Genomic DNA, 17,924 nt, shown 5'->3' on the forward strand with positions numbered 1-17,924 from the left:
AGCCAAGGATATTCTTTGCAAGGCGAAGCTGCCCTTATGGAACACTCTTGAAGTGATACCTGGCAATATGAATAGGGTCGAGGGAACTGCACTGCTTTCCTTACCTTGAACTGAAACAAAAGGCTTGACATTGTAGCTACTTCTTTGTGGCCCCCACAGAGGTATTACACTCGAGACAAATTGACTTTAAAGAATGCTTTGAGGAATTTAAAGAGTCGAACGGCAAAGCCTAAGCGGAACTGATTTCTCAGACACTTGATAATCAGAGTATTTTTTTCATTATGAGACTTGTCTTTCTGACGGCATTAGTCTCAGTGAACTTTCTCTCTTTAATTCCCTGATGAAGGTCCTTTTTGAATAGATGTGTGGGTGGCAAGAGAATTCCTGGTGAATTCAAGAGGTTATTGGTCAATGGTTTTGAAATATTTAATGGCAAGTCTCTTATAAATCTACATATTTGATTCTTCATCAACACATCAATCAGAGTGATTTCATTAAAACACAATTTTATACAACATGATAATAACATGGCAAACACTGGAAATGAAAAAGTGCATACCTTGAAAAGGCCTCACCATTCACTTAAAATACACCACTGAAGACTTGTAAGACAGACATTCAGAGTTCAGCTATCATAATCTAATAATCAGTGTTCACCAGTGCAATTATGCATGCAGCTCTCATTTCTAGGAACCCCCATCACAGAATATAAAGGTAATTTCAGAGCTGCCTGACTTTATTCCACACTATGCGTTGTTCTTTTGCACGGAGTGCATTGAGATACATTGCAATCAAGCTCCAGATCAAGCCACTTTAAAAGGGAGGGAGTTCTAAGAAAGTTTGAAGTAATCGGACACAGTTGTGTGTATGACTAACGGATCACTTAGTTACTCCACGTTTATTTTATTATTCAGCTCAAGAATCTGAGCCTAACGAGACAAGCGAGGATGTATGATCTTTGGACTTCTGTACCTTTTTTCCTTTAAAGATGCATGGCCACAGTGATCAGTAGAGAGGATGTATACACCCGGAACTAACTATGTGTAAGCCTGTAAACTTAAGTATAGGTTTTAACAAATTAATTAATTATCAAACGAGGACGTTAGATCATCTGTGAAGAATCTATTGCTATACTTCTGAAAATACTTTAGAAATTATAATTAAAGGGATCGATAGAAGTCTTAAAGGTGAATGAATCTTCTGTCAGTGAAGAGAAAGGCCTGCTCAGTCATTTCAAATGGAGCCAAGTCCCATGTTCTCTCTGAGCTAATGCACACTGTACTGACCCCCTTAGAGTAGCAGCTTCACAGCCTACATTAACATCATTTAGCAGAAGCTCTCATCCAGAGCAAACATTTTCATACTTTCTTTTCATACTGGTCCCCCGCAGGAATCAAACCCACAACCCTGGCGTTACAAGCACCATGCTCTACCAACTGAGCTACACGGGACCAGCTCTGTTGTGGACTCTAATAAAATAATCTGACTGGCACGAGAGCTCAGTGACACTATAGCCTTTCAGCACTAATCTGGCATCTGTTTGCAAACTGCAAAAATACATCCACTCCAAAAGTCCTAAATGGATTACTTAGAAGCCCAAGTTCATTTTTAAACGATGAACTGGCAAATCAGGCCATAGCGCTGTTTGTAATTAATAACTCAATCTATCCAACTGTAGGTACAATGGTATTGGCCAACAATGGTATACACATCAGTTGACAATGCTATACAGCATCCAGACTCTAAGAACTCCATTGACACAAGTTTAGGTTCGTTAACCATTTGTGAATGTTAGCAATGTACCGTAGTTATTGTACTTGGTTCTTTGTACTTGATGAGGAGGTTGTATTACCCAAGAGCGAAAGCTGACAACATGCATATAAGTGCTTCAACCCCATAACTGTCTCTACTTGCAGAAAGGTTCTGTTAAGCCGTGATCCAACAGTCTGTTGATTCTAAGAAAACAATGTTTTCAATCTGCCGCTGCTCCATTTGAAATGGAGTGATGGTGGACCACTAACCCCTAACACAATCTCTGTGACCAGACCCTGGCATTATTCTTGCTGTTATCATTACTCAGATTTTTTGCTACTCCCCTTCTCCATTAAGACTGATTGACAAACTAAAGAGAATGTCCTGAATATGTCCTCCTAGTCCTCAGTTCCGGTGTGCTTATTCAAAGATGATCCATATAACAACAATTACCATCTAATTAATTGTGTGCTTCCAAAGTATGGTGATGTGGCCATGGCAGCGTCAATAAGAATTCTCTTTTCAGATCTGTTGTCAGTGCAGCTGCTAATCAGGAGTTTTCATCTGTGAACAAGTGCTGCATTTACTCAAGGGTCTCGCCTTTGAGGTGACGGAGAAACCACTTATTTCATGCATTTTGACTCTTAGACAACTTTTCAAGTGATTCGCCAAGAGGAACTGAAAGTTAACCAAAACAATCATTCAATGTCAAGCAAGGATAAGGAGCCTATTCTAATTGAATGAAGGGTGCATAGATGGTGTTTCAGTGAGTTGAAGCTGTTTAGGGTGGTATCCCTTCATTTGAACAAATAGTGTTGTCAATATTTAAATAAGGACATACGCGTATTGTTGACAGAATACACAGCCATTGTAACGCTCAATGAGTGAATGGGTGTGGAGTCAGGCGCAGAGAGCAAAAGGATTCGGGAAAAACACGCTTTAATGTCCAAAATACACAGGAACAAAAATAGTAATCAAACACAGGCGTAACTCTAAAACAAAATAGTACCCTGATGTGAAAATACTAGGACAGCGAGAAAACCCAACAAAAACACTAACACCTCTCAGACATACAGGAGAACAAGCCCGCACAAACAGAAGCGGGCTAAACAAACTTAAATAACCCCACCCTAACAACCAAACAATAAACAGGTGAAACCAATTAGACAAAACCAAACGAACACGGAACAAAGGATCGGTGGCAGCTAGTAGACCGGCGACGACGACCGCTGAGCGCCACCGAAACAGGAAGGGGAGCCACCTTCGGTAATATTCGTGACAGACATTTTCTGTAGAGTATACCTAGATAAGTTAACAAAGGCCTGAAACCAATGTTATTGTCAGAGGTTTTCACAAGGACATCTCAGATGTCCACACGATCATCCTCAGTGTAAACCGTTTAACACATTGTTGGTCTCCCGTACTATTTTAGTCATTTAGCAGACGCTCTGATATGGAGCGACAAGGGTTAAGTGCCTTGCTCAATCAAGAACACATCAACAGATTTTTCACCTTGTCAGCTCAGGGATTTAAACCAGCAACCTTTTGGTTACTGGCCCAATGCTGTTAACTGCTAGGCTACCTACCTGTCGTGCTCCACAAGAGAAGCTTGAAACATGTTTCTGGTGCGGACGCCTGTGTCTGAATTAGTTTGATTGTTTGGATAAAGACTGGGTGGCTCATGTTGCATATATTAAATAGTGTGGCATTTAAGAGATTGAGTCATATTACCTGTCAATCTATTTTACCCGGTAATAGCCTGTGTGTGGACAGCCATTGGTGAGCTAACAGAGGCTATGGCATTTTTAGTAGCTGTGGAAAACATAAAGTCTCACAGGTGAGGGGGGGGGGGGGGGGGGGGGGGGGGGGGGGGGGTGAAGTTGTTGTCTCCAGTACCAACACAGAATTAAAGATTCATAAGCTGCTCAAGTTTTAAATTAGATAAACACGAAATGGCATTCAAAACAAGTATAAGAGGGAACATCACTGGACATAACAATATGGGAAAATGAATGCTTCATCAAAGACTTGCCAGGCATCTTCCATGTGGCACAGAGGTTTAAGGCACTACAAGGCATCACACCAAATACGGGTTCGATCCCGGGCTGTCTCGCAGCCCAGGAGAACCATGAGGCGGCGCACAATTGGCCCAGCGTCATCAGGGTTAGGGGAGGGTTTGCTGGCTGGGATGTCCTTGTCCCATCGTGCTCTAGCGACTTCTGTGGTGAGCCAGGCACATGCACGGTTGCCAGTTGGACGGGGTGTCTGGATTCTGGGTTAAGCGAGCAGTGTGTCAAGAATCAGTGTGACTTGGCAGTGTTGTGTTTTGGAGAATGCATGGCTCTCGACCTTCGCCTCTCCCGAGTCCGTACGGGAGTTGCAGTGATGGGACAAAACTGTAACTACCAATTGGGGAGAAAATCGGTTAAAAAAAAGAATATACACTACCGTTCAAAGGTTTGGGGTTGCTTGTTGATGCTGAGACTGGTGTTTTGCGGGTACTATTTTGAGCCTGTAATCGAACTCACAAATGCTGATGCTCCAGATCCTCAACTAGTCTAAAGGAGGCCAGTTTTATTGCTTCCTTAATCAGCACAACAGTTTTCAGCTGTGCCAACATAATTGCAAAAGGGTTTACTAATGATCAATTAGCCTTTAAAATGATAAACTTGGATTAGCTAACACAACGTGCCATTGGAACACAGGAGTGATGGTTGCTGATAATGGACCTCTATACGCCTATGTAGATATTCCATAAAAAATCTGCCGTTTCCAGCTACAATAGTCATCTACAACATTAACAATGTCTACTCTGTATTTCTTATCAATTTTATGTTATTTTAATGGACAACCAAAATTGCTTTTCTTTCAAAAACAAGTACATTTCTAAGTGACCCCAAACTTTTGAACGGTAGTGTATATAAAAAAAAGGCATGACAGAGTATATACTCTAGTGGAAACAAGAACTGCATACAACATTCTGGGAACATGCTACACTAGAAGTAGAGGGATGCCATTGGTAGCTAGGAAATATCTATGGTAAGTGTTTAATTACATTGACTAGTATGATTCATATCAGCCTTGAGAATGGTTGTCATTGAGAAAGGATTAAAAGCCTCCTTCTGTGAAATGATTATTGGATAGACGTGATGGATTAGGGCTGTACTACCATATTTTTACAGACTTTACAACTCTTAGCTTGATGGGTTGAACGAAGATTATAGGCAAACTAGGGTGGCAGGTAGCCTAATGGTTAAGCGTGTTGGGCTAGTAACAGGTGGTTGGTTCATATTCCCGAGCTGACTCGGAGAAAAGTATTATTGAGCAAGGCACTTAATCCTAATCGCTCCTGTAAATCGCTCTGGATAAGAGTGTTTGCTAAATGACTCAAATTAAAATTTAGCTTGTTTGACCCCATACTATTGAAGTAGGTTACTAGGTGTTTGTACCTAAATCTTATTGTCACAAATCAACAATAATGTCTTATTATCGAGAAAATATTATGTATTTGATTGGTACTCTGTTCAGTAACACTTTTTGGATTGTTAGAAGTTAGCTAAATTAGCTAAAATAGCAACATTAGCTACTTTCACTCATTAGCTACTTTCATTTTTGGCAGCCTAATTATCTTGGCATGTGCATTAACGGGTCGGTACAACAAGTACCAGACGGCCATTTTGGAAGTAGAATCTGACCAGTCTGTACTGGCTCTAGGAAATAAAAAGTTGTGAGTGCCCCACACGCAGCTATACACATTTTGTGAAGCTTTATCTATAATTGAATGTGGACACTAGAGATGTAAGCGTCCAGGGAAAATCAGTTGGATTTATTTCTACACTGTTTCTGTGACACGATCTCATCAGAATGTGCTTGTGTTTGATCCCAGTGAAGGCTGGGTCTTTGCTAAAGGGTCCTTGAACCGGTCTAGCAATGCTATGGTCCTTCTGTTCTTGTTCCCTGTTATTGTGTGCCTGATGTCATTGCCTTTTCTGCTGAGTGTAAAGCATTTTGTTTCATTTTCTGAAAACTGTCTTTCTATGAAAACAGTTCACATTTGCGACATGACCACAGTACAAATCTGAGACCACTAACAATAATGCAAAGTACTTAATTATTTGATAACAATGACTAAATGTAATGTAACATTTCTCTCTTTGCAGGTTATCTGGCTTCATGTTGCCGTCACCTATTGTGAGCACAGGGTCAATAATGGCCCTTTGGTTCACAACAGATTTTGCTGTGAGTGCACAAGGATTTAAAGCAATTTATGAAGGTAAGACCTATTATTATTGATTAATTCTCCAATTAAAAACCTGGCTGAATTGATGTAAGAGAGGGTTAACAAAAATGGTTAAGAAAATATTTGTGTTAACAAAATGGTAATTGTCTAACTATTGACTTGTTTTTCTATTCTATATTGAGTTCTTTCAATGGCTAAGTTGGCGGTGGATTGTGATTGCTGTGCCAGAGTAATTTGTTTGATTCCCCCATGGGCCACAGATCCTGAAAATAAAATATATAAATGACTATGTTATTATTGTATTATAGGGTAATTCATGAATCGGTGTCTCAAAATCAGCATATTAATATGCTTTCAGAGAGCGGGGTGCATTTCGTATGATGAACACTGCTAATTAGTGTGCACTTAACGTACACCTCTTCAGGACATGTCAATTGGTTACTGTTTAAGCCTTGTGCAGAGAGTTAATCTGCTAAGTACATGTTTCAGTTTAAAGTTTACATGATTAAACCTGTGGTTGATAGCTGTGGCATTTCATGTGAGTTTCAGTTGACTGTATCAAACTAGGGTCATTACAAAGCCCATATGGTCTGTTTCACACAGTATACAGCACAAACCACAACATCTCATATATTTTCCATGAAGTCTAATATCACTGGAGTCTCAACTCACCCCCCCCCCCCCCCTGTAAGAAAACATCTCTCAGGCTGGCATACACTGCAGCAAACTTCATGAGCCCTCATGAGACCCTGGGACCTAGGCTATGAATGATGCACGAGCATGGCACTTTGCTCGTAAACCTTTGTAAGGATAAGCTTTCTTTTTTTATTTTCTTTTTTATTCCTCCTTCTGAACATTTTCATCTCTAGGGATTCAGCGTTTTGTTATTGCTACGGGGTATTGAGTGGATACCAAAACTCAATTCCCTAAATGGAATATCAATCTCGTTTGGTAACATCAATTGTTGCTGGTTGTGACAATGTCTGAAGTACTTTATGTTTTATTGTGTGTAGAGTGAGATAGTTCTTACTGTGAGTGATAATGAAATAATGAAGCATGATAGGCTAATCTAATGTTGGTTGTATCAGAACACTATTTCCTGATATCTTAACATACTGTTTTTGAATCAAATATTAAGTACTAGCCTAACCACTGCCTCAGAATTAGCTACAGCTGCTGTATGTTACAGCATGAATAAGATTAGCAAGATTGTGTTATCTTTACATTTGCTTCATTTCTCCACATAGAAGAAGAACTGTGTTGCATTCTAGGTTAACGTCAAATCTTATTTTTATTATGCATTAGTGGCTGCCCTCTCAGAACATTAATAGCCTATCCATCAGGTTGATGGAGTTTTAATATGGGCGTTTCTTCTGGTTGCCTGAATGGATTCCATTTAAGCTGACAAAGATCGATATTCCATGTAACCATTGGAGTCTAAATCGAAATTGACTGTAGATTTTGTCTTGGATTTTAGAGAATTCTGATACAGGCTATGATTTCATTGATGAAAGTGTCACAACCATTGTTATGATGGAGGACGTTAATGGACCCCTAGAGTGTTGATAGTATTGATGGTAACTAAAGTTATTTTGGAAGCATTGTGTTTGTCATTTTCATTTTATTGCAGTTGAAATTGAGATATGATGTCATCCAACTATGCAACCTGCAGGTTTTCCCAACAGCCCTTAGTTTGTGATTTATGGGCCATTACACTTGAGTAATTGTAATCTATTTGCCTGCAGAGTCTTGATTGGTACAGCAGTGTCTGCGAGATGGATTTATAACCTTGCAGCGTATTTCCCTCCCCGGATGCTCTTAGGAATCAGAAATAGCTATGTTTGCTAATTGGTTTACTATTGTTGAAGCTAATTGAGAACACAAACCTGTTCTGACAAGACAAAAGCTGTGTTTTGGAACCACATTACGTGTTTTGGAACCATTATTACATGTTTTTGAACCATATTACATGTTTTGGAACCATTATTACTTGTTTTGGACCCTAATTTCATGTTTTGGAACATTATCAGTATATATGTTAAGCAGTTGGACTTATCTGCCGTCATTGTGCTCTGAAATCATGGCAGAGGACAAAAACCATCTTTGTGATCCCATTGTAATTCAATCATTGCCACTAATATTTTATTTTATTTTATGAAATAATTGGGCTACTACGTTGTTGCAATTAAAAATATATATTAGAGGTCCACAGTAGCATACAAATATGCTATTTTACTCAGCCTTTTAGTCTTAAGGCTCTACGGGGACACACACTTAAAGTTAAAATACAGTCCAAGTTGAGCGACAACAATAATCTAAGAAGTCGCATCTCTCATATTAGACCAATGTAAAAATAGTAACTTTCCTCAAATGATCTTTGAAAAGATTACTTGGGAAAATGCACAGGAGCCCCACCGGTTATCTGTTACACCTAGGTATGAATCAATCTGTACTAGATAGTACAGAGAAAGTGCCCATGAACAACAGCTCTCCTGTTTGTTAGAGATATTGCTCCCCATAATACTAACTTCAACCAACAAAATGCCATCTTCAAAGCACTAAAGTTGGCAAACCTTGCTTGATTGGATGGATTTAAATCCATGTGCCACTTTGAATCATTCCTTTGAGTCTCTTGTCAAGGGATTTCTTTACCTTTCTTGCACAGTGCAGCATGAAGACGTTTTAAAATCAACTTAAAAAATATTGGAATATTATTTGCTGGAAATATTCTCTGAGACAAAATACACGAAATATAAATATAAACGCAACATATAAAATGTTGGTCCCATGTTTCATGAGCTGAAATAAAAGATCACAGAAATTAATTGTACTCAAATTTGTTACATACATTTCTCATTTTCCAAAACAATCCATCCACCTGACTGGTGTGGCATATGAAGAAGCTGATTAAACAGCATGACCATTACACAGGTGCACCTGGTGCTGGGGACAATGAAAGGCCAATCTAAAATGTGCAGTTTTGTCACACAACACAATGCCACAGATGTCTCAAGTTGAGGGCGCGTGCAATTGGCATTCTGACTGTAGGATTGTCCACCAGAGCTGTTGCCAGAGAATGTAATGTTAAATTCTCTACCATAAGCCGCCTCCAACATCATTTTAGTGAATTTGGCAGTAAGTCCAACTGGCCTCACAACCGCTGACCGTGTGTATGGCATCGTGTAGGCGAGCGGTTTGCTGATATAAACGTTGTGAACAGAGTGACCATGGTGGAGGTGGGGTTATGGTATGGGCAAGCATAAGCTACGGCCAACAAACATAATTGCATTTATCGATGGCAATTTGAATGCACAGAGATAACGTGACGAGATCCTGATGCAAATTGTCGTGCCATTTATCCACCACCATCACCTCATGCACAGCTCCATGTCGCAAGGATCTGTACACAATTCCTGGAAGCTGAAAATGTCCCAGTTCTTCCATGGCCTGCATACCAGACATGCCACCCATTGAGCAGGTTTGGGATGCTCTGGATTGACACGCATGACAGCGTGTTCCAGCTCCGGCCGATATCCATCAACTTCGCACAGCCATTGAAGAGGAGTGGGACAAGATTTACAGGCCACAATCAACAGCCTGATCAACTCTATGCGATGGAGATGTGTCGTGCTGCATGAGGCAAATGGTGGTCACACCAGATACTGACTGGTAAACCAGATACTGACTGGTAAAACAGATACTGACTGGTAAACCAGATACTGACTGGTAAACCAGATACTGGTTTTCTGATCCATGCTCCTACCTTTTTATTTAAGGTATCTGTCACCAAAAGATGCATATCTGATCTGGAGGTCATGTGAAATCCATAGATTAGGGCCTAATGAATTTATTTAACTTGACTGATTTCCTTATTTGAACTGTAACTCAGTTAAGTCTTTGAAATTGTTGCATGTTGTGTGTATATTTTTGTTCAGTATAGAAGGAACAAACAGCAACATCAGAGAGAATACAACCAAGCAGGAGAGGAAACATGGAACCCATTGTTTTAAATGCCAAGAGAATTATAAGGCGGTATCAGTGTTAATGTTATATTAAACTGCCAAAAGGTTAAGCCTTCAAAAAAATGATAATGTTGTATTGCGCAGTTAGTCACAGCTTATGCATGTGCATGTATTGGTGTGTGGTTTGTGTAAATCTGTGAATGTTGAAGGCATAAAAAGCGACATGCTACATCACTTAAGCTTAGATACACAACCACACATACTGTAATTTACATTGGTTTCAGATCCCACAGAACAAGAGTCAAGCACTCAGCATTATTTGACCCATTTACCATTATTTCAGTCCCGCAAAAAAAAAATGTTTTACAGGGGATCATCCTCAACAGGATCCTGTAGGCGAATTTCCCATTACATTAAAGGGGAATATAGGCCTGTTTACTATTTCCTTGAGGAGGATGTTTACTGCTGCATCTTGCTGATATTCCTCTTTTTGTTATGTACCTTATATGGAATTCTATACCTCATGGGTATTTATATTGCAACAGCCTCGTTTAGAGCCATAATGATATTTCATATTGAAAAAAGCCTGAGAGGCAATAATCAAGTGCTGCAGAGCATTCAAAGAATGATAGACTATTGCCTGTGAAATAAAATGATGGCTTGGACATATTGGAAGGCCAATAGTGTGAGGTGAGCTAATCCCATTAATGGCCAAGCTATGAAACAGAAGTCATTTGAATGATAAAAGCACAGTGCACACAGATACTGTTAAACTCCTTGAAGATGCGTGTGAATATTTAACATTCACAAGCCTTGGAGCTTTTATCTACAATTTAGAAACACATGAATTCACATTATGTGAATGTATTGGTATTTACAGTATGGGGAAGAATCGACATTGGTATTCAGATCAATCAGTGCCGAGTGTTTGTGGTTTTAATGACAGATCCTTATATCGACTCTCAAGGACAAACTCCAAGACAGAGTGCCTTACATATCCAATCAAATTCAAGCTGCCTCTTGGAGTTCATGTTTTAAGTTGTTGCTGAAAAGCTGCTCACACCTTTACGCTGATTTTGCTCATCCTTCTATCTGGGCCACCAGCCTAAGGGAGCTGCTTTAGTGAACTCCACCAGCCTAAGGGAGCTGCTTTAGTGAACTCCACAAGTCGAAGGGAGCTGCTTTAGTGAACTCCACAAGTCGAAGGGAGCTGCTTTAGTGAACTCCACAAGTCGAAGGGAGCTGCTTTAGTGAACTCCACAAGTCGAAGGGAGCTGCTTTAGTGAACTCCACAAGTCGAAGGGAGCTGCTTTAGTGAACTCCACAAGTCGAAGGGAGCTGCTTTAGTGAACTCCACAAGTCGAAGGGAGCTGCTTTAGTGAACTCCACAAGTCGAAGGGATTTGTAATATAAGAAAAAAGCATTTCATTTCTGTATCAACATTTCTATATTTCTCTAAACTTTTTTGTGGATTTTTTATTTGATACCATAACCAATAATACAGTAGCTATGTTCAGATTGTCTCACTCCAAGCTGCAATAATATATAATAATATTCAGGTACTGTATATGTCAGAAAATGCCATGCCGAAATTGCAGAAATGAAAGCACTCTAGTTCTGAACTCATAGACTGATGTTCTGCTCATAGTGGAAATACACAATGATGTTAAATGTCCTACTCCCTGGCTCAGTCAACAGTGACCCTCATGGGCTCACCTACAAGTCCATGCTAGGTAAAGCTCCGCCTTATCTCAGTTCACTGGTCATGATGGCAACACCCACCCGTAGCACGCGCTCCAGCAGGTGTATCTCACTGATCATCCCTAAAGCCAACACCTCATTTGGCCGCCTTTCCTTCCAGTTCTCTGCTGCCTGTGACTGGAACGAATTGCAAAAATCGTTGAAGTTGGAGACCTTTATCTCCCTCACCAACTTTAAACATCTGCTATCTGAGCAGCTAACCGATCGCTGCAGCTGTACATAGTCCATCAGTAAATAGCCCACCCAATTTACCTACTTCATCCCCATACTGTTTTTATTTATTTACTTTTCTGCTCTTTTGCACATCAGTATCTCTACCTGCACATGACCATCTGATCATTTATCACTCCAGTGTTAATCTGCTAAAATTGTAATTATTCGCCTACCTCCTCATGCCTTTTGCACACAATGTATATGACTCCTTTTTTTTGTTTTTTGTTTGGTTTTCTACTGTGTTATTGATTTGTTTATTGTTTACTCCATGTGTAACTCTGTGTTGCTGTCTGTTCACACTGCTATGCTTTATCTTGGTCAGGTCGCAGTTGTAAATGAGAACTTGTTCTCAACTAGCCTACCTGGTTAAATAAAGTTTTTTTTAAAAACCTATCCATAGAGGCCATGACAGATCAGTAGGGGTAAAAACCTTCAAGGGTCATCTGGGACCACGGACATTTCACATTCAGCAGGTGTAAAGAACACTTGGCTCCGCTATGGGAGCACAGCTCTAACACGTTGTCCACATTCTAGACTGAAATTTAAAATAAAATAAAATAAAAAATAAAAGTAGCTGGTATAGATGGAAGTAGCATTTTGCATTAAAAAGAGAGGGACGCTTCCTTGAAACTGTGACTGAATGGACCAACTATTTTCTGCAGAGTCATTCAAATGGCTTTTAACTTTTAACTTGAGACGTTGATGTGAATTAGAAGTCAACTGACCAAATACTAAGGGCTAGAGTCACTGTAGTAGGAGAGGGCGGCCTTTGGCACAATTTGAAAATATAGAATTTTTCTGTTGAATTTGTGTAAAAAAAATTCAGTTAATCTATACATGTCTGAGGTCTTTCGCGCTGTCCAGACCACATAGTAGTTGAATTGAGTCCTTGAGTTCATGGCCCTTTATCGACGAATAACAAACAGATCCCACTGGGCACAGACATCAATTCAACGTCTATTCCACAATAGTTCAATGTAATTTCTTTGCAATGACGTGGAAACAACGTTGATTCAACCAGTGTGTGCCCAGTAGGATGGTACCGTTATCTATTATCGAGGCATAACACATTGATGGTACTACCACTACAGAAACATTACAGAAAACCACTACAGAAACATTGAATGGATTCAATCAATTTTATATGACTGCAGATTTTTTGATCTTCATGTTCAAGCTGATCTCTATATTCCCTTTCATAATTAACAGTCTATCCATGTGTTTCCTCATGAGAAAAGCCAACCTGTAATGCCAGTCTAGTTTCCAGGTATACAGGTAGTCTAGTTTCCCCTCAGAATTGTGTGGAATTATGTCCTGCTCAGTCTTTGTCAAAAGACTTATTAACATAGCCTTTGACACATTTGATGGTGCTGTATATCTACACCGAGTATACCAAACATGAAGATAATATTGAGTTGCACCCCCCCTCTACGGTATTGAATGCATTCCACAAGAATGCTGGCCCATGTTGACGTCTGTGCTTCCCACAGTTGTGTCAAGTTTGAGTGGACGTCCTTTGGGTGGTGGACCATTCTTGATACACACAGGAAACTGAGCGTGAAAACCCCAGGAGCTTTGCAGTTCTTGACACAACATCAACAGGTCCATCTGGCACCGACTACCATAACCCATTCAAAGGCACTTCAAACTTTTGACTTGCCCATTCACCCTCTGAATGACACACATACAAAATCCATGTCTCAATTGTCTCAATGCTTAAAAATTCTTCTTTAACCTCGGGATTACAAACATACATAATATACTAACACAATGACCCAATAAATACTCAATCTAAGAAATATTTATTCTTCATCTACTATAGTCCCACAACATTTCGATGTTTTATATTTAAATTGTTTTAAAATCATGTTTAAATTTATATATTGAAAGGTTTTGTAACGGTCTTCTTCCTCCTCTGACGAGGAGTAGTAGGAAGGATCGGAGGACCAATGCCCAGCGTGGTAAGTGTTCATGATACTTTTAATAGAACACAGAAAAATACAAAATAACCACGTGAAATAACTAAAACCGAAACAGTTCCGTATGGAACACACAGACACAGAAAATAATCACCCACAACTCAAAAGTGAAACCAGGCTACCTAAGTATGGTTCTCAATCAGGGACAACGATTGACAGCTGCCTCTCATTGAGAACCCTACCAGGCCAAACACAGAAATCCCAAATTATAGAAAAAGGAACATAGACTGCCCACCCCAACTCACGTCCTGACCATACTAAAACAAAGACAAAACAAAGGAACTAAGGTCAGAATGTGACAGGTTTCTAGTTTGCTCAGTTAATTTATTCAATTTCTTTATTGTTCTAAATCTAAATGTTATTTTGCCTATTTCTCCTTTCTGTCTGGATAACGCATAGATGGTGGACAATCTATTCCTAGTATTTACGGAATGTCTGTCTCTTACCAACTGAATACCGTTGTGAATAGAACTTGGCCGTTTTAAATTATGTATATTATGAAATAAAATAAGCATGTTTTTTTTCTCAATTATCCTGCCGATTGATGACCAATCAAGAACACTGCGCATGACTGCAACAGAAGAACCATAGCTCCACCTTAAAACAATCCTTGCTGCTTTGCTCTGTGCATTCTGCAGCCTCCTAACTTCACTTAATGATGCATTTCCCCAGACCACAGAACAGTAGTTTACCTGACTCTCAATTAATGCTTGTGTTATTTGCTGAATAATTTTTCCTGGTAAATATTTAGCTATCCTTCTGATTATGCATGCTGTTTTAATATATATATATATTTTTTTACATAGATTAGTTATTTGAGATGACCATGATAAGCAGTTGTCTAACTGCACTCCCAATAGTTTGGTTTCTGCCACTTCTTCAATTTGTACTCCTCTTATACTTAATTTTATCCCATGCTGTTTTGGCCTTTTCCTAGTTGAACAGACCAACATAACTTTGGTTTTCTTGATGTTTAAAACAAGTTTGTTTTGGCAAACCCACTCCTAGATATTCTCCAAATTTCCTTGTAAAGCTTGCTGTGCCTGTTAAACCGATTGTCTTGCTGCATAAATTGTAGTATCATCTGCAAATATATTAGCTTTAGTTTCAGCTAAGGCATAGGGAAGATTGTTGGTATATATTAAATAAAGAAGTGGCCCAAGGCAGCTGCCCTGTGGTATTCCACAGTTTAACACACGAGGGGAAGAAAATTAACCATTGATATAGGTGGACTGTTTCCTGTCAGTTAGATATGACTGTACACAATTCAATGCTACCTCCTTTAAACCATAATGAATTAATTTTGTCAAAATTATTTCATGATCCACTAAATCAAATGCTGCACTGAAATCTAAAAATAGTACACCCACAAACTTATCCATAGCATTGAGCCACTGGTCAGTCATGTCAACCAATGCAGTGGTAGTGGAATGTTTTTTACGATAAGCATGCTGATTGGCTGTAATCAGATCATTCTTTTCCATGTACTCCCACATTTGTCTACTCACAATACCCTCCAATATCTTACTGAGTGTAGGGAGTAGACTAATTGGTCGACTATTGGCAGGAGTAATGGGTTCTTTGCAGTCTTTCGGAATAGGACCAGGTTCGCATGCTTCCATACATTTGCAAACATCCCCTTTTCAAGTGTAACCAATGACGTAAACATCCCCTTTTTACCCGAGGGTATAAAGCATTTGAGTTATGAATTAACATATCAGACTAAAATGGACCACAGCTGCAGCAAGGTCTACAATAGTCCACGACTCCGGAACGCAACACGAGGTTGAAGAAGACAAAAGAACCTCCGGTTATTCTCTTTAAATCATCGTGTCCTACACTGCTTTCATGACCACTCTAGGATCAACGACAAGGTGGATTAGCCATCCTAAGGAGACCACTCTTCCAGAACAAGTGCAAGTAAACAGACAACTAAGAAGGACATTGTGACCTCTTGTGGACAATCAGAGACTTACACCTGAGAACAAAAGACAAGGCCATCTGAAGAGGGCCCAACAGAGATACACGAGGAAGACCTTCAACACTTAAGTACATCGTTACATTACTTCTTACCCAAAGGAACAACAGTTTGGGGCAAGGTATTAGGGCTAAACTAAGCGTAGTTTACAAAAGTATCCAAGTGTTGCTCTTCTTTCTTTCTTTCTCTCTCTCTCTCTCTCTCTCTCTCTCTCTCTCTCTCTCTTTTTAAATCTCCATCTTGCGTAACAAGTGTCATATTGTGTTAGTCCTCTAGGGACTTGCTGTTGTCGTATTAATTTTCCAATCACTAACCTATACCGTATATGTTATCATTTAGTGTTAGTAAATAAATCATCAAATCAATATGTGTGGTACGGAATGATCAGTGAGACCCGGGTTTGTGCAGATTTAAAAAGTCTACGACATTCAGAATGAGACTGATATGAGGAAATTATTCATTAGTGACTGTTATGATATCTATATATTCTTGTGTTAATTCGGAAGATGGCAACTCATTAAACAACTTTTCCCGTAGTGCACCAAATTCCTAATGAGTTAATTGTTACATGATTAATTTAATTGAGTATCAATTAAACATAGTTAGCTGATAAAATAAGTAACAGTCATCAGATGAATGAAGTCATGTCACGACACACGCATCTCACATTTCATTCACATTACATTTTTATATATTGCTTCTAAAATAAAATAAAATCACAAATAATATTTTAGATTATTAATTTCAAACAAGGGCATTAGAATGAGAATAATTTACCAGTCCAAAACATGTCCTCTCCGTTCAAAAATATTCCTCCACTTGGGAATCGCTAAATGAATCATCCTACAACAATCTCTCTCACTTTTCCGATCAATTTCTTCTAAAATTGTGTGTACACCTGTATATCTAGACTTCGATTTAGCTTTCCCTGACTTAGTCGCCATACTGATTGATATATAAACAGCTGAATCTGAGCGTTTACCAAACAATGCAGTGCGAAATATGCGTAGCTCCTTCCGGAATAAAACTTAAATAGCGAATGTCTCTCTTTACACCGGAGTTTACTACATGGGTTGGTCTTCCAACACATAACCATTGCATATTGCCGTTTACCTCAGCTCATTGGCTATCTACCCAGCTAGATTTCAAGACGATCAGAGGTCATTGGGTTAAAATACAGTCAATCAACAAAACAGTGGTCATATTGGTGCACAGTGATGTCAATACTTGTTGTCTTCAAATCGGTTTCTTTCAGTCAATAGGTCCCGCGAAATGGCCCTTCAGGTTTGGTTGTGTTACAAACAAACCAGTTGATTGCAATGAAACCAAACATGACTGGAAATGTCACGTTTTGTGTGGGTATTTACCCTCGAATGTGTCGTCAAAAAATGTAATGAGACGGAATTAACGACACAAGCGGTTCACAAAATGTTTTGTGTTAGGTTATAAAAACGGATTTTATCAAACAAAAGATCATTCATTGAGTATCATTGAGCATTGGGATTGCAAATAGATGAAGATCGTCAAAGGTAAACAATTTATTTTAATGCAGTTTGTGATTTTGTTAGCCTGTGCTGGTTGAAATGTTTTTTTTTTATGGGGCTCTATCCTCAGATAATCGCATCGTATTCTTTCGCAGTAAATAGTTTTTTAAATCTGACAACGCAGTTGGATTAGCAAGATTATAGGCTTTCGATACATGTGAGACACTTGTATTTTCATGAATGTTTAATATGACTATTTATGTAGCGATCACCCGTATGTTGTGGAATTTCAGCCCGCTACCGGGTTCCGTGCGCAGAGAGGTTAAGGAAGACATTCTCTTCTGCAAACCACTGGAAACCAGGACAACATGAGAGGATATTTTTTAAGTACTGGACAGCTTTGTGACATCAAATGAACTTTGGTGGTCAAGATGCGTTTGTGGCTGTACTGATGGCACAAAAGCCATGACAAGGAGACATAGTGGAGTGGAGACGCACGTGCAAGCAGTTGCTCCCGACGCCACTTGGGTACACTGCAGCATCCACCGAGAGGCT

At 39.3% G+C, this 17,924-nt stretch overlaps 1 protein-coding gene and 1 non-coding gene across 2 annotated transcripts in view; one reads left to right on the forward strand and one right to left on the reverse strand.

Moving 5' to 3' along the window:
* The window catches only part of LOC139376933 (CUB and sushi domain-containing protein 1-like), a 438,044-nt gene that overhangs the window by 166,872 nt on the left and 253,248 nt on the right, over positions 1 to 17,924 (forward strand). Inside the window, exon 3 of the mRNA XM_071119944.1 lies at positions 5,913 to 6,025. Coding sequence (XP_070976045.1) covers positions 5,913 to 6,025 — 113 coding nt within the window. The remainder of the gene's footprint in view (positions 1 to 5,912; positions 6,026 to 17,924) is intronic.
* Positions 1,378 to 1,453, reverse strand: trnat-ugu (transfer RNA threonine (anticodon UGU)). The gene has a single exon. It is a non-coding gene; the product is annotated as a tRNA-Thr (tRNA).

The sequence above is a fragment of the Oncorhynchus clarkii genome, chromosome 20 (genome assembly GCF_045791955.1).
Source record: "Oncorhynchus clarkii lewisi isolate Uvic-CL-2024 chromosome 20, UVic_Ocla_1.0, whole genome shotgun sequence".
NCBI classification, from domain to species: Eukaryota; Metazoa; Chordata; class Actinopteri; order Salmoniformes; family Salmonidae; genus Oncorhynchus; species Oncorhynchus clarkii.